We start from the raw sequence: 25259 nt of genomic DNA on the forward strand, positions 1-25259 counted from the left end.
GCAACACTCTGTATCTTCGTGTCTATGTGGATGATATTATCGTAACAAGAAATAACAATAATTTTCTACACCAATTTATTTAAACACTCTCAGGTTAATTCTCTCTTAAAGATCTCGGTGATCTACACTATTTTTTAAGAGTGGAAGTCCTACCTTCTAAATCTGGTATTCTTCTTTCTCAACAGAAATATATTACAAATTTATTGGATAAAACTAATATGGATGAAGCACGGGATGTCTCTACACCACTATCTGTTTCAAATTCTCTCTCTATTCATGTTGGAAAGAAGTTGGACAGTCCCACTGATTATCGAAAAATAGTTGGTAGTTTGCAATACTTATCCATAACCCGGCCTGACATAGCCTTCTCGGTGAACAAGCTTGCCCAATTCATGCATTCTCCAACTGATGTGCATTGGAGTGCTGTCAAACGACTATTGCGCTACTTAAAAGGTACGAGTGATTATGGCTTATTTCTTCGTCGTTCTTCTCCTATGGCTTTACATGCATTTTTGGATGCCGATTGGGCTGGGGACAAGGATGACAAATGCTTCACCACTGGCTATATTGTGTTTCTTGGTGCCAACCCTATATCTTGGATATCAAAGAAATAAAAATCAGTTTCTAGATCTTCTACAGAAGCTGAGTATCAAGCCGTAGCAAATGTCACTACAGAGATCTATTGGATTGAATCTTTGCTCAAGGAACTTGGTATTGGATTGACAGTCTCATGGGTGGTTTATTGTGATAACTTGGGAGCCACTTACCTTTGCTCAAATCCAGTTTTTCATTCTAAGATGAAGCATGTTGGCGCTGACTTCCATTTTGTGCGTGAACGAGTAGCATCTGGCTGTTTGCGTGTTACTCATGTGAGCAGTGGTGATCAACTCGCTGATATTCTCACTAAGCCACTGTCTAGATCTCCATTTATTTCTAACAGGTCCAAGATTAATGTTTGTAAACGCTCAATAATCTTGCGGGGGCATAATGAGTCATCTCCCCTCACGTGATATATAGTTATTTGTTGTAATTAGGTTGTTTAGTGTAGATAATTATGTGTAGACGCGTTATCTTTATCTTGGTAACTAAAATCTTCTATATGTACCAGTTCAATATTCAATGAAGAAGAATCTTTCCACATTAAATAATTTTCTTGTTCTTTTAAATAAGACAGTTTCTCGTGGAGATTTTTTTTGGATTGAAGAAAGTAAAGAGTAGAGGACGTCAGGAGGACAAAAGTCCATTTGTTTTGTCACCTAAACTTTCTTAATTTCTTAATCCGTTTTCATTACTAATTGTTTGCAACATACTCTTCCTTCATTGACTATGTACTATTTATGATTTTTTATTTTTTGTTTTCTCTTTCAGTTTTACAAGTCTTTATGCAACTCATAATCGAAATTTATTTTATCTTTTCTATGGTATAGATAAACAATAAAAAATTTAAAAGAAATAAACAGTAATTAATATTATAAGAATAGTACTTACCATAAACTTTTAATTTTTCATTATAGAATTACACATTAATTATATACCAATATTCATATGAATTTGGATGTATTGCTTTTAAGTATAACACAAAATTAATTATACAAACATTTTATTTTTCAGAAAAGAATTATATAAGCATATATATATATATATGAGAGGGTCTACCATGGGGACCGACTGCATGCCTTACGTGCGGACCAAAAATGTGATTAAAATTGGGGCTCTCTGATTTGCACATCTGGCATCAACGGTCCTGGACAAAAGCTGGTCTCACATGAGAATTTTGTCCAAGGCTCCCACTTCCCGCTTGCAGCAGCTCACATTCCCGCTTGAAGCAGCTCGAAACAGCTTTGCCAAAATTCCCATCTCGCACAACGCTTGTGAACCCACCATCTCGCACCACCATTGCCACCCTTGCGAACCCAATAGCTCACTCCTTTTCTACTCTGGTTCCTCTTCTCCTCTTCTAGCTCCAACCTAACCGTTCCAACCACCGTGAGTGCCTCTGTCCTCTGTTGGTGATTTTATAGTTTGTAACTTTTTTTTTCATTCTGGTTATATGTTATATATTTTTTATTATTCAATTACATGGAACCGATCATGTAGTCTTGCATCGTTAAGTCCTATCCAAATTGAATATGCAAGTCACTTGAAATTTTCTGCTTCACTTATGTAAGTAAAAAAAAAAAAAAAAAAAAAAAAAAAAAAAAAACGAAATAGAAAATCTAATTAAGGCCATCATCTCCCATATATTATTTGTTTATCTATTTATTTATTAACATGTGTAGGAAAAAGTAGGACGGCATAGATGAAGAGATTGAGAAAATGAAAGGATTGAATCAAAGTTACAAGTGGGGAAGTTCATCAACTCTAATCCCCGTGTATTAGGTGATGGGGAGTGTGGAAAATTCTTACAACCTTCAACCTTCTACTCTAAGATTGCATGATTTTCATTTAAACTCCTTTATGTCTAAACACAATTTTTTGGGACTCCAGGGTTGAATATGACCCAAAAGTTGATCCATTAGAAATGGTATCAAAAGAAGGATCTGGAGGTAAGTTTCGAATTATATATGTTTTCTTAGCATTCTTGGTTTTGGTTTAAATTTTAACTTGTCAGCAAATATGGTAATAATAATCATTATCTTCATTGTGGTGTTCTTATCCTGTGTGCGCCTCACTCTGGCACATTCCTTTTGCTTCGGTGAAATTCAAATTGGAAGGTTACATAACTGTAGTTCATTTGTGCATTTGAATTATTTTTAATTGATTGCTTAGAGAAGGCAACAAAGTTTTGCAGTGATATCCTTTTTTTTTTAGTCATGCAACATTTAAGTGAATCATGTTTTGTATGTTCCAATATAGCACGAAGAACCAAAAATTATTTCATGTTTCAGATACTGGACAAAGTATCAACTGTGTTTTGTCTTTCTCTTTATAGATGGGATGGTTCTCTCATATCAACTTAAGATGGACCGGCTTCACAGTGAGGAAAGATGGGAATGAAGAGATGTCAAATGGAGCAAGTACAGTGGTGCTGATAGGAGTGCTGGAATTTTGCCGAACATTACTAAATTTTTCACATTGCAGCTATTAGCTTGCTTACCAGTGACAATGCGAATGCTGAAAATGAATACCTAATGGATGTAGCATTAACACGTTTTAAATTTACCATACAAGAAAATGTTGGCAATGTTGCGTAATGGTTGGATTGAAATTGGTGTAGCTCACTAACTTTGCAACTGTAACATGGATGTTTGTGTTGTGAATAAATTACTGAAAGTTAAGTTTCAGGAATTGGTGTTGCATTTGTATTCTTTATGCCTTTCCATTTGTTTTTTAACCAAAAGATGTGTACTGGTAGATAATTTACAGGAATGCATTATTGGCATACCTGTAAATAACACCTGATGATTTACTAAAGCAATGGATATTTCAAATGTAAGAAACGAAATGTACATCTATAACTTTGGTGGACTGTGACCCATACCAGAAAGATAAAACAGCCAGTAAGAGCCTCATCAAAGTTGGAAGTCAACAATTAAACACTTTTATATTAAACAAAGCCCACATTGACAAGCAAGCATCTCGGCACTACATTTAACAAAATCCATAGTTTTTTTTTTTTTTTTTGTTTGTCCACGGGCAGCAATAACACAGCACTACACCGTGAGAACTACTACACAGCAAAACTAGCTTTCCTAACGGCACCAAATTTTTTTCTTCCATCCTCCTTAGGTTTCATTAGATGGAGAAATATATTCAAAAGTTATAACCATCTGTACTAAAAGCTTGAATGGAGCAAACCTAACTACCACAAATTCCATATCATTTACAATATAATGGCAGTAATAGATAGTTACAATATACTTGAGAGACAAAGGAAAAACTCCAACAGCACTTCAAACTGCAACCACCAATTGATGTTGAACCCACAACACATAAAACACAACCAAGAACCCCAAAAACATGTAGCTTCTCATTTAATATAATATGAGCAAGTGCAGCACTGCAAGAGAATACCATATTAACAGACAAAATTAATATATAAGTTAGAAAAATACATGTATATACACATCCATAATGAGTTGTTCTAAATGCATGCATTTTAAGACATATAACTACAAAATGATTTTAGTTTCCTATTCTTCACCTCTCTCTCTCTCTCTCTCTCTTCTACCGCGTCTATGTACTACTCTCTCCATTTTAGAATATGATTAACTGACCATCTAGCTGTCTCTCTCCAGTTGTTCTTTATTCTTTATATTTCTCCCTATTATCTCCATGTGTCCTTCTCTATTGTTTCACCTTCTTCCCTTGCCGTTGTTTCTTTCAGGCTAAGCTCCAAAATCACTGCCTCTCTTACTTACATACCCATACTTCCTCTAACAACATGCTCTTTATTGATTTTACCAATCATCCATTTCTCTCTTGACACGATATCCACAATAAGAAATTTTTTTTTTTCTTTCCATTGATTAAGAATAAATATGAAGTTTGAACTACTCACCATCTAAACTTATAATCTAGGCCTAAAATGTAACTTTAAAATAATGGTCAATGAATATATATAGGGACCAAGAATGCATATAAACCCAGTTTGTCCATTTTTTGTTCTGTCCAAACAACCTCTTCAAATCCCTTCAATATTAGCCTCAAAAGAAAAGTGGGTATTGTTTCAAGGCATTCTATCATATACTAACCTAAATCTCACTAATTCCATAACCAAACACCTCTTTTTTTGGTATCTTATGTTTGACTTACACAAATGAAGGACTGACCTTTGGAACTAAAATGTCAAAAGAGTATAAAAGCGATGAAGTAAAAGAGAGAGAGAGAGAGAGGATAGCAGCAAAGAATAAACAAAATTTACTTTAAGGCTATTTCTGTCTTAGAAGGCACGGTGACAGTACAATTAATTAACTTAGAAAGAAAGTCACTTGTTAAGCTAGACAGTCATTTTTTATAGTATGAGCAGCTTTGCTTAATGGAGCAACTCCCTATATATATATATATATATATCATAGATAACTTTTCTTTACTTACCTGATAATTATACTCAATGCGCCAAGAGGAGTGACTAGTATAGGCGGTGCAAATGCATAAGCTGCAAAGTTTGCAATTTCCCCTACAATCACTGCCACAGTGGCAGTTGCACACACTAGAAAACGCACATTGTAACCAACATGTGTTAACACACTTTTGCTAATGAAAACAATCATATTTGCTGTATACACAGAATACACATACATGCATTTTGTGTACGATTGCATGTTACATCTATCAGAAGAAAGAAATTCCATGATTTGGAAAATAGTTAAAGAATGTAAAAGGAAAAGAAAATAATCAAACAAGTTTATGCAACTTAACTAAGCCTTTCATCAATTAACATGGTAATAAACATTAAATTTTAACACTTAATGCAAATATATAAACAAAAAAATAGGCATAAGCTGATATTTTCCAAACTCATCAAAATATAAGTATATGAACAAAGAACCTTGTAAAGTATTTACTAGTTTACCACTGGCAATTCTACTCATTCATTCGCGAACAATATCAAAAATATTGTTGTTTCATTCTTTGTTCAAATAGGTCAAGTTTATATTCTGAAAGTGTTCTGATATATGGCAGTAGTATAACCGATTAATTTTATCCTCTCTGACTTGCTCTCCTCTCTTCATTTAATATTCAATTACTCCAATAATTATATATGTTATATTATTCTGATTTGCTGCTGATCATATATATATATATATATATTCTATATTTTGATATGTTATAAGTTCTTTTTTTTGTAAACATTTTTCTCTCTCTTTTTCTTTCCATATTATCAAAATGCATATGGCCTTGTCTGTCTTTCATCAAGCAAAATGAACATATATTTATACATATATTTTAAATCGTTAGCTAGGTAGCTCAATTAATATCGAATCCTACATATACAATACGAATCTAATGATTCTAATCACGTCCACACATACACTTGGTTGGTCCCCATACATATATGATAGAAGATGATGATGATTCTAAATAAATAAAGAAAATAGCAAACAAAAAAAAACAAAAAAATTGTGTTTAGACATAAAGGAGTTTAAATGAAAATCATGCAATCTTAGAGTAGAAGGTTGAAGGTTGTAAGAAATTTCCACACTCCCCATCACCTAATACACTGGGATTAGAGTTGATGAACTTCCCCACTTGTAAGTTTCATTCAATCCTTTCATTTTCTCAATCTCTTCATCTATGCTGTACTAACTTTTCCTACACATGTTAATAAATAAATAGATAAAAAAATAATATATGGGATATGATGGCCTTAATTAGATTTTCTTTTTCCTTTTTATTTTTTATTTTTTTTACTTACATTATTGAAGCAGAAAATTTCAAGTGACTTGCATTTTCAATTTGGATAGGACTTAACGATGCAAGACTACATGATCGGTTCTATGTAATTGAATGATAAAAAATATAAAACATATAACCATAATGAAAAAAAAAAATTACAAACTATAAAATCACCAACAGAGGACAGAGGCATTCATGGTGGTTGGAACGGTTAGGCTAGAGCTAGAAGAGGAGAAGAGGAACCAGAGTAGAAGAGGAGTGAGCTGCTGGGTTCGCAAGGGTGGCAATGGTGGTGCGAGGTGGTGGGTTCGCAAGTGTGGTGCGAGCTGGGAATTTTGGCAAAGCTGTTTCGAGCTGCTTCAAGCAGGAATGTGAGCTGCTGCAAGCAGAAAATAGAAGTCTTGGCCAAAAAATAGAAGTCTTGGCCAAAATTCTCACGTGAGACCAGCTTTTATCTAGGATCGTTGATGCTAGATGTGTAGATCAGAGGGCTCCAATTTTAATCACATTTTTGGTCCGCAAGTGAGGCATGCGGTCAGTCACCATGGTAGACCCTCTCTCTCTCTCTCTCTCTCTCTCTCTATATATATATATATATATATATATATTAATATTTAATTTAATTAGAGTGCAAAAACATGCTGGGGCTTCTGAAAACTCTTTTGGGCCCAATCTCAGCTTTGGCCCAATGAAGTTGTCCCGCCACCATTCTAGTCACTGCCTGAACCTTATAGGAGTGCCGAAGAGGGACAACACTGAGACAATTATAGCATCTTGCATCTCGCCAAATCAATCTAAATTCCACCCAAAAGAGGAAAAACGAGAAAATAAAAATGGGAAATAGAAAGACACAGCGTTCGTTTAATCCTAGTGTTGTAGTCAGAAATTCCATTCTTTTGTTGTTGTTGATGTTGTTCTTGTTGTTGTCTCCAACAGTTTTGGCGAAGTCTCGTCGCCCAATCACTGTATGTGTTTAATGTTCTCTCTTTCTCTTTCTGTATATGAATGGCAGCTAATTTAGATATTGGATTTTTTTTTTTTTTTTTGGGTATTGATTTAGATGGTTTTTGTTTCTGTTATATGGGTTTTCACCAGGAAATTGAAACCAGACAGAGGAAGAACAAGTGCTATGCTGACATTGAGAGGTACGCACTTCGCTTTCTTTCTTTCTTTTCTCAATCCTCTTTCGGTGCTTTGGTTAATGGGAATTCTCTCTCTAAATAAAAAAATAAAAAAAATATTAAGCATAGTTTGTGCAATTTCTTGAATTTTATGATTTTGTAAGTCTCTTTTTAACCACAGCCAATTCAAGAAGACCTCCGATCTCATTTCACATACATTTTTATGTTTCTTTTACATCGAGTTTGTTAAAAAATCCGTCCTTTTCTGGATCTTAAAGTTGAACATGGAACAAAGAACTTGAGAAACAATGATTAAATTACTGTATAACAACTTTGAATGTTTCTTTATATGTAATAGGGAAAGAGTTAGCTAGATAAGCTCAATGTGAAAATTTAGTCTGCAGAATGAGGAGAAAACTATGATTTTGTACATAAAAAATTGTTGATTGAAAAGATTTCTTAATGGATTCACAAGTGGATGGCCTCTTTTTCCATGCTTGCGTCTTGCTTTACCCTGGGAACAGTGGAATGTGGGGTCAGCAGTGCAAATCTTCAACGATAACGAAGGAAAATTGTGCTTTGAGATGCCTTTCTCCGGCATGTTATGAGATCATCTATGAGAGTGATCCTGTAAGACCATATTAATTACTTCTGTCAGATTAGGGTTTCCCTTCTTCTTGCTACTTAGCAATTATTTTATGTTTGTGTTCCGGTTATAGCTTGAAGAAGGAGAAAAAGATCTTGTTAGGGGACAAGAGTTCAAGTACTGTATGCATAAGTAAGTTCCACATCAATCTCACATTGAAATTTGAGCTGTTTTATATTAAGTTCCACATCAATCTCACATTGAAATTTATGCTATTATATATTTCTGTTTGTCCATGTTGATGTTAAGAAGTTTGAAAACTCTATGCAGAACTATTTCCATTAGTTTCTAAAATTTATGAAAGTGGTCCCCTGTATCCCTTGACAAATTTGGGCTTCTTTTGTTATGTATATAGGGAAGCTAAATTTTTGGATGTAAAAAGCAAATAACTTATTAGAATCTCATAACTGTGATATGATGTATATGATCAATCTTCATCATAAAAAGCTAAATAATGTGTTTAAGCATTTGAGTCAAGGAAAAAATTGGACTCTTATAGTTACTGTAGTGTTAAGATCCATAATTTTTTAGCTTGTTCTTGTGGAAAGCATAGGATTTCTGAGGACTTATTAAGGGAAATCATATCAATATTTTATTATCAGTAGGTGTCTAGGAGTGACTGCTTTTAAATTGTGGATCAATTGATTTTTCTTTGTGCTTCTTTGGCTTTAATGAATAAGCTCTACCAGGAAGATAATACCTTAGGGCCTAGATTTGGGCTTTTCGCAACCTAAATCTAATGGGTTTAGATTGTTATGTTATTAGAGCAGGATGTCAAATTAAGTGCTTTATATCTATTTTGATTTTTGTAATACTTGTGTTTAATATAAAATTACATTCTTTATCAGTTTAATCATATAAAATTTTTAGTTTTCCTTATTATTCTTTTTATTGGTTGAATAATAGAGGTTATGTTTATCCCCTTCTCATTTTTATATTGTTATTAATTGATTCCTAAAGTTTCATGTTAACAACTTGGTATGCAAACCATACTTTTTTGTCAATGCTTTTGGATATTAGCATATTTGTCAATATTTTGTTAAAACTTAAAACAAGGGACGTACATTTGCACTAACATTTTCATCCGAGTATCATCTTGATTGAAAAATCACTATTTTCTTAATGAATGTCTTAATGATGTCTATAGTTAAAGTTCAAATGGAAGTGGCTATGAAGGGTACCATGTCTATTGGACATTCACACCTTTTGGCCCAATTGCTTCTTTTCAGTTTGCTAGATGGTCTTTTCTGACCATACATGCCCAAGAGTGTGTCTCAGTCATAGAGTGTGATCATAGAGTCAGCTGAAGCCTGCAAGTCAAGCCTGGACAAGCATCCAGATATTTTGGTGCATTGCTTTTACTAGTTAGGCCAGATTGATTTGTCTGTACCCTTTAAGAATTCTTGTATAAATCCTATGACAGATTACCAGCGTTGTCATCTTGCAAGTTTCTTTTTCTTTTTTTTTTTTTTTTTTTTTTTTGGGTCTATTATTCATCTCATTTTATTGCTTTTGTCATACAAGCAATTCTCTCCGTTCTTACATTTTCATTGCTTTTATCGTTTCTTTTGGCAAGTATTTTATGTCGTGAAGAATTTTGTATTGTGGAATTAATTCAGAGTATATTTGTGGACTCATAGGTTGTCGTTGGGGGAGAGCCTTCAGGATATAAAGGGTTCCTTTGGATATTAAACTTGTCATTTGCTGCATTTGATGTAAAGTCACCATTAGAAAAGTTTGAAAAATGAAAGAGAAAGAACTTCATGTTTATAAAGAGAAAGAACTTCAGTATTCAATATATGTTAAAGAACTTATGCGCATGCTATTCAGTATGGAAAGAATTCAGATTACAGACTCAGTTTACATGGGGGGGATGGTAGCATGATGACCATCAGGCTTGATGATCCTTGAGGGGCATTTATTATCAGAAGTCTGTTATCTTGGTGGGTGTTCTTCAAATGAGACAACCACTATAAGAGTTCAATTTGATGGAAGTTTGGATTTGAATTGTTTGAAGATGACTCTCTCTGATCAACTGTGTCTCTCTTGCATGTGAAATTTAGTCAGGTGCTAAGAAAATGTGGCTAATGTGCCAATTTGCTGCTGCTTTTGTTGCTTAATTATTCTCTAGCTGATTGCTTAGGACCAAAGAACCTATTCATAAATGAAAGAAATCCTAAAGCAATAGAGCAATAAATAGTGAAGCTTAACTTTTGTTTATGGGTCTAACTTGTATAATTGTTGAATTTGTTCACCTAATAGCACTCTCCAACAGCTCTCTATAGACTTAAACATAACGGATGTTTGTGGCCAGCTTTATGATTGCATAGTTAGATTTTAAAACTCGGAAGCTGAAATATTTGAGGCGACCTAAATGTTCTACCCCGAGGTGGAGTACCTAAGTTTCAAATATGAAATTAGTTAGTTGACTAAAAATTAACCATATTATGAGATTCTTGATGTGGTAATTAAATTTATCCTTATGCTGTTAATGCGATTCAAGACGTGTCAAGTTGGAGAGGTTTGTTGATATGGATATCATCTAGCTGTTGTATTTGTTAATGAAGCAAGTTAATGGGGTAAGGTCCTTGCTTTACAAAGCATTAAGGAAGTGCATTAATAATGGGTTCTACTTCTGTGGTACCTTAATCATTTAGTTGACCAAAATTATTAGTTTTTTCACTCTAAGGGATATGTATAAGTAATTAATTTCACATGATCGATTAGGGCGTGGTTAAAAGAAAAATAGAGTCATAACTTTAAAAAAGTATTTTTACCATATTTAATAATATTGGTGTAGGAGATATCCCATACAGCACTTTGCTACTTTTTTGTATTAATAAAAAGGTTTGCAGAAATGAGAATTCAATTCTGAATAAACAAAGCCATTAGACAGTGGTTGATGATAACAAAGTACAATTACTTACTCATTACTACCACCTTAAAAATCAATCCATTAATGTTGATTGTGAAGATATTATAAAATTAAATCCCTTATCTGTAATTTAAACCATAAAAGTTGATGTTACATGCTTTCAAAAGCGTGATTTATTAGTTCAAATGACTTTCCCAACCCCAAACGCACTTGCTAGCACTAGTGCTATCCCCTCCTAGCTAATAGTAATATGAGCCCATCATTTATTTTTTTCAATCGTTGAAAATATATATACATTTGATCTGCCTACATTATAAATAGTCCAATCCATCTCCACCGGTAACTCCTCTACATTTACACTGATTAATTGCAGGCTTATGTTGTTGTTTCGAACACCTATTTTTCCTAATATTAATTAATTATTTTTATTATTAAATAATGATAAAAAAGTATTAATAATTTATAGAGTCATCTGTTAAGGCGCTAAGCAAGGCTAGCTAAAATAATACTTTCAGGATAAATCAATTTTCTGAAGATTTTAAGTTAATGGATAATTATTTACGACCAAGGTTGCAAGTCAAATTTAAACTTTAATTGCCCCAAGAGAAGATTGTAGAATTAACATTAATGCAGAAGAATTTTTTTATGGAATGTTCATATTCAGTAGCGATCGAAGTCTTTAAGATGAAGCTGCAACACAATAAAAAGGATCCTTTCCTTTCTCCACACAATAAAATTCTACTATGGAAATTTTTTGTCAAAATCTCTTTCCTGTTTTGCACATACTCATTGTCTTTTTAGTAATTTTATTTTTCCAGTAAGATTTGATTTTTTATCCTTATTTTACCATTTATCTAAGTTTTTACTATTTTTTAAATGAATTTCGCTTTATTAAATCCTATTTACCCGAGCATTAAAAGAATATTTAATTTTTTTCATTTTAATTTTTAACGCAATCATTTAAGATTAATTAGAAATTTGTTCCACGATAATTTTATTTATTTTCTTATTTCAATTTCCTCAAACATACTCTCATTTTTTAAAGATGGTACCCTCGTAACTTTTAGAGACAAGATGTTGGAAAAAAATATTCAACAATAATTAATAATAATAATTATTCCTCCACAGGAGGTCCAATCCCCAAAAAAAGAAAAGTTAAAAATAAAAGAGGTGGGTCCAAACTAAAAAGAAAGTGGTAAAATATAACTACAAGCACGTGAGAATTGCCCTTGTTTAATAGTCACGAATCCAGAATATTGAAAGTTGTGGAAAAAGGTTTTGAATTATATATATATAATATTATTATTGTTACTATAACTTTTTTTAAAATGGGTTTTGTTTTGTTTTTTGGTTATTTTGGCATCCTTAAAAATACTTCCTTTCTGTCCCCTTTTGCAGAAAGGTTAGGTTATTCAGCCACACATGAGAGTGGTCTTCTACTATTATCTTTTTGTGTTTGCCAGGATTATTCTCTCTTTCTCTCTAATCCCTCCCTCTCTCGTGTTCTTCTTCTGTTTGTCTGAGTTACTATTAGTATACTACTAAAGTAGTAGTACTAGTACTAGACAGAAGGGGAAAGCTCAAAGCCATGGAGGTAGAGAAAACCAATAACAGCGATCATTTGGTGGTAACCATAGGCCAACAAAGCACCAAAGTAGCAGAACCCCCGCAGGCCACGCCCAGAACAAATACCCTCAAACGCCTCAACTTTTCCAAACCCAGGTCACGCTTCGAGGAGGTTAAACAGCCCTTGTCACCCAATAATAAAATCGACCAACTCCAACCCTTGATCAACAACTCGTACGAAAACAGCAACTCCTCCACCGACGATGACGACGACGACGACGAGTGGTACGAGAAGGAAGAAGAAGAAGAAGAAGAAGGCGGCGGTGGCAAGGCAGACAACTCGCAAGGCAAGGACAGAAAAATGATCAGTAGGAGAAGAAGAAGAAGAAGAAAGATCAACAAGCGAGCTGTGATGGAATGGAGCCTGTTTCTGATCATCATGACCTGCCTGCTATGCTCTCTCACCCTCCAATCCATCAAATACGATAAGAAGTGGGGCCTGGAGATATGGAAGTGGTGCCTGATGGTGATGGTGGTGTTCTGCGGCCGGTTAGTGGCGGGATGGGTGGTGGGGTTGATAGTGTTACTGATAGAGCGCAACTTCATGCTGAGGGAGAAGGTGCTGTACTTCGTGTACGGACTCCGGAAGAGTTTCCAGAACTGCGCATGGCTGGGCCTGGTTCTGATCGCCTGGATGATCATGTTCCCAAACGTCCACGAGCACAACAAGATGCTGAAGAAGGTTTTCCGAGCCCTGGTGGCCATCCTCATAGGAGCCACCATCTGGCTGCTCAAGATCCTCCTCGTCAAAGTCCTTGCCTCCTCCTTCCACGTGGCTACCTTCTTCGACCGCATGCAGGAGAGCGTCTTCAACCATTACATCCTGGAGACGCTGTCGGGGCCCCCGCTGGACGAGGACGACAGAGACCAGCCTCGCCGTTATCTTCAGGCTTCCAAGTCGTTGCCCGCCAAGCTGCGATCCAGGGATATTCTTCCACAGTCCCAGCAGCAGGGCCCCAGGAGGATTGATAAGGAGAAGCTCAAACGGCTGAGCATGCAGAGCAGAGCCACCGCCTGGAGCGTCAAGAGGCTTGTCAGTCTAGTCATGTCCTCTGGATTGTCCACCATTTCAACCACCGTCGATGCATTCGGCAATGCCGATCAGTCGGAAATAACCAGTGAATGGGAGGCCAGAAGCACTGCTCAACGGATTTTCAAGAATGTTGCAAAGCCTGGAGCCAAGTAAGTACATAATTAATCACCTACTCCGATCCTATTCCAATTCCTACCTGCTAGTTAGTGGTCCACTGCTACTAGCCTTCTTTTATTATTTTCTACTTTCTGGCCTTTGGTGTTATGTTTATTTATTTATTTTTGTCCTTTTCCCTCTCTCTCTCTCTCTCTCTCTATATATATATATATATATATTCTGTTTAGCTTTTAGTCTTTTCCTACTTTGCATCATATTAATCAAACTGCGTATATGCATATACTTCTTGCTAGTTGATCACCAAAAACACATACAATTCTTTTTCTTCGTAATAACTGGTCGTGCAAAGTCACTTTAAATGCTTTATTAATAATGTTGAAATTTTAGATAGTATAGATGGGGATGTGACCATTTTTTGATATTAAGGATCCAGATCCATAATGTGGTGGGTCCCTTATAGTGTTTCATTTGAATTATTGTTAAAATGGAGGATGTTGGTTGTCATGGGATCTCATTATGATTAACATTCACTCCTGGGTCAAAAGTACATGTTAAACCTCTTTCAGCAGAAAACAAAAAACATGTTAAACCCCAATTATTTCCCATCCCCTTTCAACTTGAATTTTTTATCCCTTCAAAATAAATACGTACGTATAGCTTCTAAATGTTAGATATTGAATTAGTATTATATAATACTATTGTTGGAAGATTAATAACAAATGCATGCACCTATGCGTGAAGGAGGTTGAGCTCAAGAGAGGACGTAGTGAGCTAAGATGTGGTTTTAATTTTATACTGAAAAATATTTCCATCCATGATATTCAATCTCGCCATATAGCTTGTAGATTCGGATTTAAAAGTGATTATTTTTTTCTGCTTTTGTATTTTTTAATCTTAAAAAAAAAAAAAAAAAAAAGATCTGAATTTTAGGAGAGAGCATTCGTGGAGATATAAAATGATTGGTTGTAACTTAACTAATTAGGATGTGTATGTGCATTGAATATTGTGGTGAGATTTAAATTGACACAAGAAATGTCGTTGGCAATTGGGCCAGCCATTTTGCACATAACATCTTCTTTATGCTCCTCTCATATACATATATATGCTTTTGAATCCAACACATGGCCCCTTCCTGGCTGGACTCGATCTGCAAGTTACAACCTTAAAACATTATATTATAAGATTTCTTTCGTTTCTTCCTATTTTAAGCATATACAGAGACATAAATACAAATTGCATACATACATACATATATATATATATATATATATGTGCATGTATGAGCCTATTGATTAACTTTAAAGCTCCACATGGTTGGGTTAGGTAGCCCTATTCATTACTGCAGTGCTGCTTGATACATGTATATTGCTATATACATAATAAAGGGATTTAGACGTGTAGGCCCCGTAAGGTATTACCGTATTTTCACTTTTTGGTAGTCAAGTTCGTTAGTTATTTTAAAAAAAAGAAAAATTTATTGGATGAAAGTTAATTAGATCCTTAAAAATACAACACAGCTGGCATTATAGATGTCTATATGATAAATAAAACCCTTTTTACCAATAGATAAATAAATAAAATCCAGCCAGCAAATAATTTCCTCATGTGAGTACGCTCCATTGTAGGCCGGCCGGGGTACCAAAGTTTTTTTTCTCATAATTTTGATGGTTGAATGATATGATAGTTTCCCTTTTGAAAAGTAATGATAAAGCTGATTTCACATTCAGCTTCAGTGGGTGACAGGATGGTAGTGACCAGAGATCGAAAATGAGACTGGTGCTTCTGACGGTCTAATATGTATTGTTGCGGCCAAGGGCGCCTCGTGGCCCCCACGCAGGGTCCATGCATGCATTCGCATTGTATGCAGCAGATGTGGTGTTTTTGTTTTTTTGCTGCAAAGCAGATGTGGTGTTTTGCGTTTGCGTTTCTCCTTTTGCATAAACTAATTAGATAAAGGTATAAAAAGAGAGAGAGAGAGAAAGAGATCAATATGACCTATATATATATATATATATTACAGTTTCTTTGCTGCCAGCTAGCTTTAATCCCTTTAATTTTCCAATCAATGAATGACACTACAGTACAGACGTACTCATGATCGATCATTAGTCAAAAATTAATATTAATTATCATGTTTTAATTAATTATGAATTAATATTGATTTTTGATAACATTAATTTACGCGCACGCGTACACCTGCTGTGAGTGTACTGCAGATACATAGAAGAAGAAGACTTGCTGCGGTTCCTGAAGGGTGAGGAGGTGTCCACCATATTCCCTCTGTTTGAAGGATCGGAGAGTGGGAAGATCTCCAAGTCTTCCTTCCGCAACTGGGTGGTCCACGCCTACTTCGAGCGCAAAGCTCTCGCTCACTCCCTCAACGACACCAAAACCGCTGTCCACCAGCTCCACAAGTTGGCCAGCGCCGTCGTCATCGTCGTTATCACCGTCGTTTCTCTCCTGGTCATGGGGTTGGCCACCTCCAAGGTCATCTTCGTCGTCACCTCTCAGCTCCTCCTGGTGGGATTCATGTTTCAGAACACTTGCAAAACCATGTTCGAGTCCATCATTTTTGTGTTTGCGATGCACCCTTTCGATGTGGGCGATCGCTGTGTCATAGACAACGTCCAGATGATCGTGGAGGAAATGAACATTCTCACAACGGTCTTCTTGCGCTACGACAACGAGAAGATCTACTACCCAAACTCGGTCCTTCTCACAAAGCCCATTAGCAACTTCAGGAGAAGCCCAGACATGGCGGATACCATAGACTTCAGCATCGATGTGGGGACTCCTGTTGACCATGTGAATGCCCTCAAGAAGGCCATTCAAAACTACCTGGAGAGCAAGCCCAAGTACTGGAGCCCAAAGCACATGGTGCTCGTGAAAGAGATTGAGAATGTCAACAAGATGAAGATGTGCCTCTGCGTCCAGCACACCATCAACCATCAAAACTTCGGCGAGAAGAGCACTCGCAGATCGGAACTTGTCTTCGAACTCAAGAAGATTTTCGAGACCATCGGCATCAAATACCAGCTTCTTCCTCAGGAGGTTCATCTCACACAATTCAACATAAATTAATCTTTATCCACCTAGCTATTTATTACCTGCCATCTGCCATCTGCCATCTTCAGTGCATGCCATGCACAAAATATTATCTGCAATATTTTTCAAAGTTATGATGAGCGACAATCTTATATCTGTAAAATGGGCTTGGGTTTTGCCTGCTCTATGTATCCACTAATAATTAATACTACTTCAAAACTTCTCTACTGCCATCTGCCATCTCCAATGCATGCACAAATATTATCTACAATATATTTGTAAGTTATGATGAGTAACAATGTTATATATGTAAAATGGGCTTGGGTTTTGCTTGCTTCATATATGCATTCCCTAATAATTAATCCCTTACATATAATTTGCACCTATATATGTATATATATCATCTGTATATAGAGAGAGAAAGCCATTTCAATTTCTTTTGTTTTTCCCTATACTAGCAGTCAATAAATGATTATATGATTAAGCTGGGGGTTTTCAAGTAATATGTAAATTAAGGTATATAATATAGGACATTGAAGAGGGTTGTTTGGAATTGGAATAAAGATTAATTGTCTTTTGCGCTCACATGCATGGTGTCACGGTCCTATATTTTACGCCGCGGAAATAGACTGTACGGTGCCAAGACTCTCTAGTCAATGCCATCTTTTTCACTATTCGAGTTCATATATCAACCCATCTGATACCAATTGTACGCCTCTGAGGTTCACCGACGAGAACTACTCTCGCGAGTCTCACACATAGGCGACTAAGATTGCTTCCCAGCATCAAGGCTCTTAGCCTAGACGTGATGTGATTCCGCTCGAGCCCCACAACCGACAACCTACTGGGGTGCTGACTCGATACGAATGAAGACTGGGCCAATCACTAGGGCTCAAGCTAAGATATTTAGGGACAAATTTGTCATTTTTATCCAGGGGTAATTCATTCTCAAGAATACTTGTCCATACCCAAAGATCCAAGACCTGTTTTGGGCATACAAGTGGTGGAAGCCGATACGGACCCGGATAGCAGTTTTTGTGCAAATATGGACAACGGGCAGCATGAAATGGTTCCAACTCTTTATGGATTCAATACATATGTCTAAGAGGATATGGAATCAAGTCAAGGCAGCTTCAAAGGCATTCAAAAAGGGGTTGTACGGATAGCTTCAAATTTGGCCTATTTTTTACTGTATTTTGTGCTAGCTTTACTGTATTTTGCTGAGTTGTCTTTTTCTTCCTCTTCCAAGCATGGGCAACCTATGGGACTGCATGGATAGCTTATTTGGCATCCTACAAAGCATATGGAAGCTGATTTAGAGCCTAAATTGGTCAAAGTTTAGTTAAAGTCAACTTAGTCAAAAAGCTAGTGTTTTAGTTTCCTAATTTGATTTTAACTTTTTGTTTTAGGAAATTAGTCTTTTATTTTGATTTTTATTTATTTATTTTCTGGAAAAATAAGTTTAGGAAAGTTACTATTTTAGGATTTCAATTGTAAATTAATTAATTTTTAATTCAAAATAAAGGAATTAATTCATCCAAATTAGTTTAGGAAATTAGGAAAAATTAGGCACTTTCATTTTCTCTACTTTTTTTTTCTCCACACTTCGAGTCCGATTTTGAATTAATTTTTTAGGGGCTTTTCTTTGTAATCTTAGCCTATTTAAAGGCTTATTTTCAATTAGAAATCAAGTTTGAATTTTAGACAGAAAATTATTTGTGAGATTGAATTCTCTTTGTTCTTTTGAACACCTAAAACACCATTAGTGAATGAGTGTTTTAGTTTTGACTTATCAATAGGATTTCCATCACCTATTGTGGCGTCTTCATTATATACCAAGGTTTTTAATCACAGATTGGTTAAGGGTCAAGATGACCATTAGAACTTGAGCATAATTAGATCCGGGCTAATATAATACGGGTTTAGGAGCAGGTCGTCCTAAATTCGTATTATTTGGTATCAGAGCCAAATTTTGTTCAGTTTTGATCTGTCTTTATTTGCTTTAGTTGGTTTTGTATTATTCTGCAATTTTAGCATTAGGTTCAGGTTGCATCCATCCCATACACGTTCTGCATCTTTAAAAAAAATAAGAGAAATAAAAAAAAAAAATTCATTCCTAGTTGAATTAGGATTTCCTAGGTTTATTGTATTTTTGTTTCCTAATTTGTTGGTTGTTTTTCATCATTGTTCTTATTAATTTTGGTTTTTGTTGATTTTTCTTTGCTGTTTTAGTCTTAAATATTTGCATTCATATATTCAAAAAAAAAAAAAAAAGAAGAAGAAGGGTTTGCGGCAACATATAAAAAAAAAAAAATTGCACTTTTATTTTTGTTGGAGGCCACGGGTTTGGTGGATTTTTGGTGTGGAATTGCAATTTTTAGTGTTGATCTTTGCTACTGCAGTTTTTTTATGTCCTATGAGTGGGAAAAAAAAAAAAAAAAGAAGAAGAAGAAGAAAAGCTGAATAAAAAAAAATAAAAATAAAAATTTCGGTTTGTTGAATTTAGTGTTTGCTGCAAAATTTCTTTGAACTGCTGCATTGTTGACTATTTGTTACATATTTGGAGTAGCTGGAGAGTTATTTTTGCTGCGGGATATTTGGATTTTGGGTGCTTAAATTATTTGGATTAAAATTAGTTAAAGGATTTGATACAAAACTTGAATTACAAGAACAACAACCAACATTGTTCTATATTTTTGTTCGATTTTATTCTTGTTTGTGTTTGAAATGCTTTTTTCTAAATTTTATTCTTGAACCCTTAGACTCTTACCATCTGGTCAGTTCTTAAAAATTTCAAAATTTTCACATTGATTTGCCTTATTTTGCCTAGAAAAGTCAAAAACTAGGATTTGTTAATTCATTCAGTATTGCTTACTTTTTGCTACTGTTTTGTTGATAAGATTAATTAAAACATACTTGTGATCTAATTGTTGTTTTGTGGGTGTTTTAATTAGAACTTTGAGATAATTCATTGAGAGAAAAAAGGCAAGAGAGTGTGAGCACAAAAGAGGGTTAAAAGCCAAAATTAGTGTGCAAACATGGGTGTTGAGTTCTTATATTGAGTGAAACACGTGAGGGAGTGAATCTGGTGAGAATTTATTTTATTTTTGTATTATTCATACTAACATGGCAGATTCAAGGGTGAGAAGAGGAGATCCACCTTTGAGAATTAATGAAGAGGAGTCCGTAGGATTTAAAGGTGATTTTCGAGCTACGGGGCAATGGTGAGCAAACAGACATGAGGGCTATATTGGAGCAATTACAGCAGATGAACGCCCGTTTTGACCATATAAATCAAAAGATGGACAGGTTAGAAACATCCCAAGGAGTGCCCAATATAAGGTTAGATGCTCATGGAGGTCAAGGTCGAGGTCGAGGAGGCCGAGGGCGACCAAGAGAGGAATTCTGGGGAAGTAACTATGAAGATGACTTGGATGAAGGGTTTGATGAAATTTTTGAACCTCAAGAAAGGCTAATCCATGGGAGACCAGCAAGGAATGAAGATGATGATCTTGGCAACATCAAGGTAAATATCCCACCATTCATGGGTAAAAGTGATCCGGAAGCATATTTGGAATGGAAAGAGAGAATGGAGATGATTTTTTATTGTCATCATTATTCGAAGGCCAAAAAGGTGAAGATGGTAGCAATGGAGTTTGGTCACTACGCACTCCAATGGTGGACCAATGAGCAAAACACCCGAAGGAGAGTTGGTGATGACTTGATTACTACATGGCTCCATATGAAGGGAGCCATGAGGAAGCGGTTCGTACCATCATATTATCATAGGTTGCTGCATCAAAGGCTTTAATCCCTATCTCAAGGAAGTATGTCCGTGGAAGATTATTACAAGGAGATGGAGATGCTTATGATGAGATTAAACATGAATGAGGATAGAGAAGCAACCATGGCAAGATTCTTTGGTGGTTTGAATCGTGAGATAGTCAACCAATTAGAATTGCAACAATATGTAGAATTGGAAGAGATGTTGCATGTGGCTATTAAATTAGAGCATCAATTCAAGAGGAGGGGTGTAGGCTCACGGTTTGGAGGAGTTTCTAACAGCAGAAGATCAAATCCAAGTGCTTGGAGAAGTAATCCCATCTTTGAAGCAAGACAAAAACCGAAACTAGGTGAAGAAAGCTTCATTCGGCCAAAAAGGGAGTCCAAAACCGAATCTGTCCAAGCACCTAAACATGAGGTAAAATCTGATCCTAAACCTTCAAGATATAGAGAAATTATTTGTTTTAAATGCCAAGGACAAGGACACATCGCTAGCCAATGCCCGAATAGAAGGATCATGGTGTTGAAAGGCAATGGTGAGCTAGAATCAGAAAGTGAGGAAAGTGAGGATGAAGCCAAGCAAGAGGAGGAGTACTTATAGGATGAGGTCGAAACTTTGAATGTGACCAATGCCGAATTAAACTTGGTTTCTAGGAGAGTACTTGTTGTATACAAGGACGAGGATCAAGTCCAAAGGGTAAACATCTTCCACATCCGATGTGAAATCCAAGGTAAAATTTGTAGTATAATTATTGATAGTGGGAGTTGTACAAATGTAATTAGTAACATTGTGGTTGATAAATTAGGCTTAACAACTATTAAACATTCAGAACCATATAGATTACAATGGCTTAATGATAGTGGTGAAATCAAAGTGAATAAACAAGCCAAGGTAAAATTTAGAATAGATAAATATGTGGATGTTGTTTTGTGTGATGTTGTGCCTATGCATGCCGGACATATTCTATTAGGTAGACCATGGCAATTTGATAAAGATGCTACTCATTATGGTCAAGAGAGTTGTATTATTTTTAGATTTAAAGGTAAGAAGGTCCAGCTGGTGCCATTGACCCCGAATGAGGTTTTTAGAGATCAACTACAAATGCAACAAAGGAAGGAAGCCGAAAGGCTTAAAGAGAAGGCTAGTATGGTACCAAAGGTTCCACCATCCATTCAAGAGGGGAAAGGTGAGCTTGCTATCCAAGGTAAGTCCTCTAAAATCCAGGTTGAGTGGAAAATTTTAAACAAATCCGAGAGTAAGAAAATTGGAGCAAAAGCAGAGAGTGATGCAAAATTCAATGAATCCGTGAGTGAGAAAGGAAAAGAAAGAAAAGACAGGAAAAATAGAAATTTTTATCTTATCTTTGGTGATGTTAATAAAGTAATTATGAATAATAAATCATTGCTGATCATGAATATTAAAGATACTTATTTAAAGATATTTTTGTTGCATAGAACTTTATCTGCATTATTGAAAGCTTTACTTAGTGGAAATTTGAAAATTTGGAAGAGATTATTTGCTAAAATTAAGAAGTGTGATGAACTTGTATTTCTAGTATTTGTTGTGATAGTGTTTGACCCAGGAGATTGGTTTTGGTTCCAACCAAGGAAGGAGAGGTTTTCCGAACAAAGAAACTCTAAGCTTATGCCGCGAGGAGATGGATCTTTTCAAGTTTTGGAAAGGATAAATGAAAACACTTACACGCTTGATTTACCGGGTGAGTATAATATGAGTGCTACATCCCAAGATGCTGATTTGTTTCCTTTTGCTGCAAGTTATGAACTATATTTGAGGACAAATCCTTTTCAAGAGGGGGGGAATGATGTGATTCCGCCCGAGCCCGCACAACCGATAACCCGCTGGGGTGCTGACTCGATACGGATGAAGACTGGGTCAATCACTAGGGCTCAAGCTAAGATTTTTAGGGAAAAATTTTCTGTTTTTATCCAGGGGGTAATTCATTCTCTAGAACACTTGTCCATACCCGAAGATCCAAGACCTGTTTTGGGCATACAAGTGGCGGAAGCCGATACGGACCCGGGTAGCAGTTTTGGTGCAAATATGGACAACGGGCAGCATGAAATGGTTCCAACTCTTTATGGATTCAATACATATGTCTAAGAGGATATGGAATCAAGTCAAGGCAGCTTCAAAGGCATTCAAAAAGAGGTTGTACGGACAGCTTCAAATTTGGCCTGTTTTTTACTGTATTTTGTGCTAGCTTTACTGTATTTTGCTGAGTTGGCTTTTTCTTCCTCTTCCAAGCATGGGCAACGTGTGGGACTGCATGGTTAGCTTATTTGGAATCCTAAAAAGCATATGGAAGCTGATATGGAGCCTAAATTGGTCAAAGTTTAGTTAAAGTCAACTTAGTCAAAAAGCTAGTATTTTAGTTTCCTAATTTGATTTTGACTTTTTGTTTTAGAAAATTAGTCTTTTATTTTGATTTTTATTTATTTATTTTCTGGAAAAATAAGTTTAGAAAAGTTACTATTTTAGTATTTTAATTGTAAATTAATTAATTTCTAATTCAAAATAAAGGAATTAATTAATCCAAATTAGTTTAGAAAACTAGAAAAAATTAGGCACTTTCCTTTTCTCTACTTTTCTTTTCTCTACTTTTTTTTTCTCCACACTTTGAGTCCGGTTTTGAATTAATTTTTTAGGGTTTTTTCTTTGTAATCTTAGCCTATTTAAAGGCTTATTTTCAATTACAAATCAAGCTTGAATTTTAAACAGAAAATTATTTATGAGATTGAATTCTCTTTGTTCTTTTGAACACCTAAAACACCATTAGTGAATGAGTGTTTTAGTTTTGACTTATCAATAGGATTTCCATCACCTATTGTGACATCTTCATTATATACCAAGGTTTCTAATCACAGGTTGGTTAGGGGTCAAGATGACCATTAGAACTTGAACATAATTAGATCCGGACTAATATAATACAAGTTTAGGAGCAGGTCGTCCTAGGTTCGTGTAACATCCCATATCGGTTGGAAAGAGGAACGAAGCATGGCTTATAAGTGTGTGGATACCTTTCCCTTCAAGAGGCCTTTTCCTGTGACCCACCGTTGTACTGGGGTCGGGAAGAGCAAAATCGTGCGGGCCGGGCCCAAAGCGGACAATATCTTGAGACGGGTGGTCTGGGCTGTTACAGTGGTATCAGAGTCGGACCCGGATCGATGTGCGAACGAGGACGCTGGGCCCTAAGGAGGGTGGATTGTAACATCCCATATTGATTGGAAAAGGGAATGAAGCATGGCTTATAAGCGTGTGGATACCTTTCCCTTCAAGAGGCCTTTTCCTGTGATCCACCGTTGTACTAGGGTCGGGAAGAGCAAAACCGTGCGGGCCTGGCCCAAAGCGGACAATATCTTGAGGCGGGTGGCGTGGGCTGTTACAGTTTGTATCAAGATGCTCGCCCCATCTATAGGTTCTCATGGTTATCAAGGCTTACGCCACCCAACAAACTAGCCTGACGGCCTCAAGCCCACTCGGTAGCCTCCAGCTCGACTGTGAAGTCCCACATCGGTTAGAAAGGGAAACGAAGCACGCCTTATAAGGTGGTGTGGATACCTTTCCCGTATGACTCGTTTTGACAAAACCTTGAGGGCTGGGTTGTAAGAGGATTCCCCAGGCCCAAAGAGGATAATATCGAACGCGGGTGGTATGGGCTGTTACATTGACCTTGTGCCAAGATCTAGCCAACAACCCAGCTCTCCATTCGGGCCTTGGTCCATGCACATCCCGAATAGCATACAACCCTAGGGAATGCACGCCAGCATCGTGCCAACATACCACCCAAGGTAGCAACACAAGATTAGAAGCCCACATATGAATGCCACTCGATGGCATGGTGTCGCCCCGTCCGTGCCTACTTAGCTTTCGACCCTCTTAAGCGAGGCAGAACCCAAGCCTCCACTCAATGGCACATTTGCCACAACCTTAGAACAAAGGCCTACATGTGTCTTTGGCATAGCCAACGGAAACGGCATAGCGAATGCTACACTCAGCCTCTGGTATTGAAGTGATGCGCAATACCAACTCATAGCGCCTACCGATACTGTCCTTGGGACTCCCTGTCCCTCGAAGACATAAGACCACCTCCGTGGCACTTTATACCTACCCCATGGCTTGCCATTGCCCATTGAAGGCTCGCTTAGCCCAAGCTCGAAGCCGGAGCCGGGGGCCATGGAGCGCCAGACACGGACCACCCCCCCTAAAGAGCTTATTTAGCCATTTCCATTCTAGCAGTTGTAGATATCACTTTGTGCGAGGAATCATAATGGGGTTTTCTCTAGCAAACCTTCGTATCTTGGTCCGCCATTCTACATGCACCATCCTAGTGACATTCTTAAGAGATTCCCACGGTCCGGGATCGAAGATCCCGACCTTTAAATATTTAGAAAATGCCACTAGGCCACTCTAGAGGTGCAGACGGTCACATCCTCCCCCACTTAATTATGTTGATGCCCTCATCGATATGCCCGCTAGCTATTCTCAAACTCCTGCACTCCATGCAACTCTCCGCCCACATAAGCTTTTCAGGTTCAAACTCAAGATCCTGCATACTTCGTCCCCCTACCTCTATAGAATCACCTCTATGACGACTTTCGCACGCCCACTCATGGACTTAGCCAAGGACGTCTCGCATGCATTCACCCAAACTC

The 25259-nt window shown here is 36.5% G+C and overlaps 3 protein-coding genes and 1 long non-coding RNA gene across 8 annotated transcripts; 3 read left to right on the forward strand and 1 right to left on the reverse strand.

Annotated features, from left to right (window-relative positions):
- Positions 1–1695: 1695 nt before the first annotated feature.
- Positions 1696–3366, forward strand: LOC112490090 (uncharacterized). The gene is made up of 3 exons (XR_003054373.3): positions 1696–1986; positions 2280–2546; positions 2933–3366. It is a non-coding gene; the product is annotated as an uncharacterized LOC112490090 (long non-coding RNA).
- A 157-nt stretch (positions 3367–3523) lies between these two features.
- Positions 3524–6878, reverse strand: LOC107429685 (probable magnesium transporter NIPA3). Of its 4 annotated transcripts, none has more exons than XM_016040434.4 (3): positions 6518–6878; positions 5038–5152; positions 3524–4000 (listed from the first exon to the last, which is right to left on the reverse strand). In XM_016040434.4, exons 1-3 carry the CDS (start codon positions 6534–6536, stop codon positions 3820–3822), a joined length of 315 nt encoding a protein of 104 aa, XP_015895920.1. In that variant the 5' UTR covers positions 6537–6878; the 3' UTR covers positions 3524–3819. The 4 variants fall into 4 exon arrangements, with proteins under 4 accessions (XP_015895920.1, XP_015895913.1, XP_060673489.1 ...); XM_016040427.4 differs by having other exon boundaries at positions 6514–6878; XM_060817506.1 differs by having other exon boundaries at positions 6499–6878.
- A 130-nt stretch (positions 6879–7008) lies between these two features.
- On the forward strand, positions 7009–10326 carry LOC107429667 (uncharacterized). Of its 2 annotated transcripts, none has more exons than XM_016040406.4 (5): positions 7009–7304; positions 7435–7484; positions 7985–8090; positions 8180–8238; positions 9336–9659. In XM_016040406.4, the coding sequence occupies exons 1-5, from the start codon at positions 7173–7175 to the stop codon at positions 9355–9357; spliced, it is 369 nt and encodes a 122-aa protein (XP_015895892.2). In that variant the 5' UTR covers positions 7009–7172; the 3' UTR covers positions 9358–9659. The 2 variants fall into 2 exon arrangements, with proteins under 2 accessions (XP_015895892.2, XP_015895885.2); XM_016040399.4 differs by lacking the exon at positions 9336–9659 and adding an exon at positions 9747–10326 and having other exon boundaries at positions 7020–7304.
- A 1987-nt stretch (positions 10327–12313) lies between these two features.
- On the forward strand, positions 12314–17035 carry LOC107428985 (mechanosensitive ion channel protein 10). Its single transcript, XM_016039598.4, has 2 exons — positions 12314–13789; positions 15974–17035. Exons 1-2 carry the CDS (start codon positions 12570–12572, stop codon positions 16836–16838), a joined length of 2085 nt encoding a protein of 694 aa, XP_015895084.3. The 5' UTR covers positions 12314–12569; the 3' UTR covers positions 16839–17035.
- Positions 17036–25259: the final 8224 nt, after the last annotated feature.

This window comes from Ziziphus jujuba, chromosome 5, assembly GCF_031755915.1.
Source record: "Ziziphus jujuba cultivar Dongzao chromosome 5, ASM3175591v1".
Classification (NCBI taxonomy): Eukaryota; Viridiplantae; Streptophyta; class Magnoliopsida; order Rosales; family Rhamnaceae; genus Ziziphus; species Ziziphus jujuba.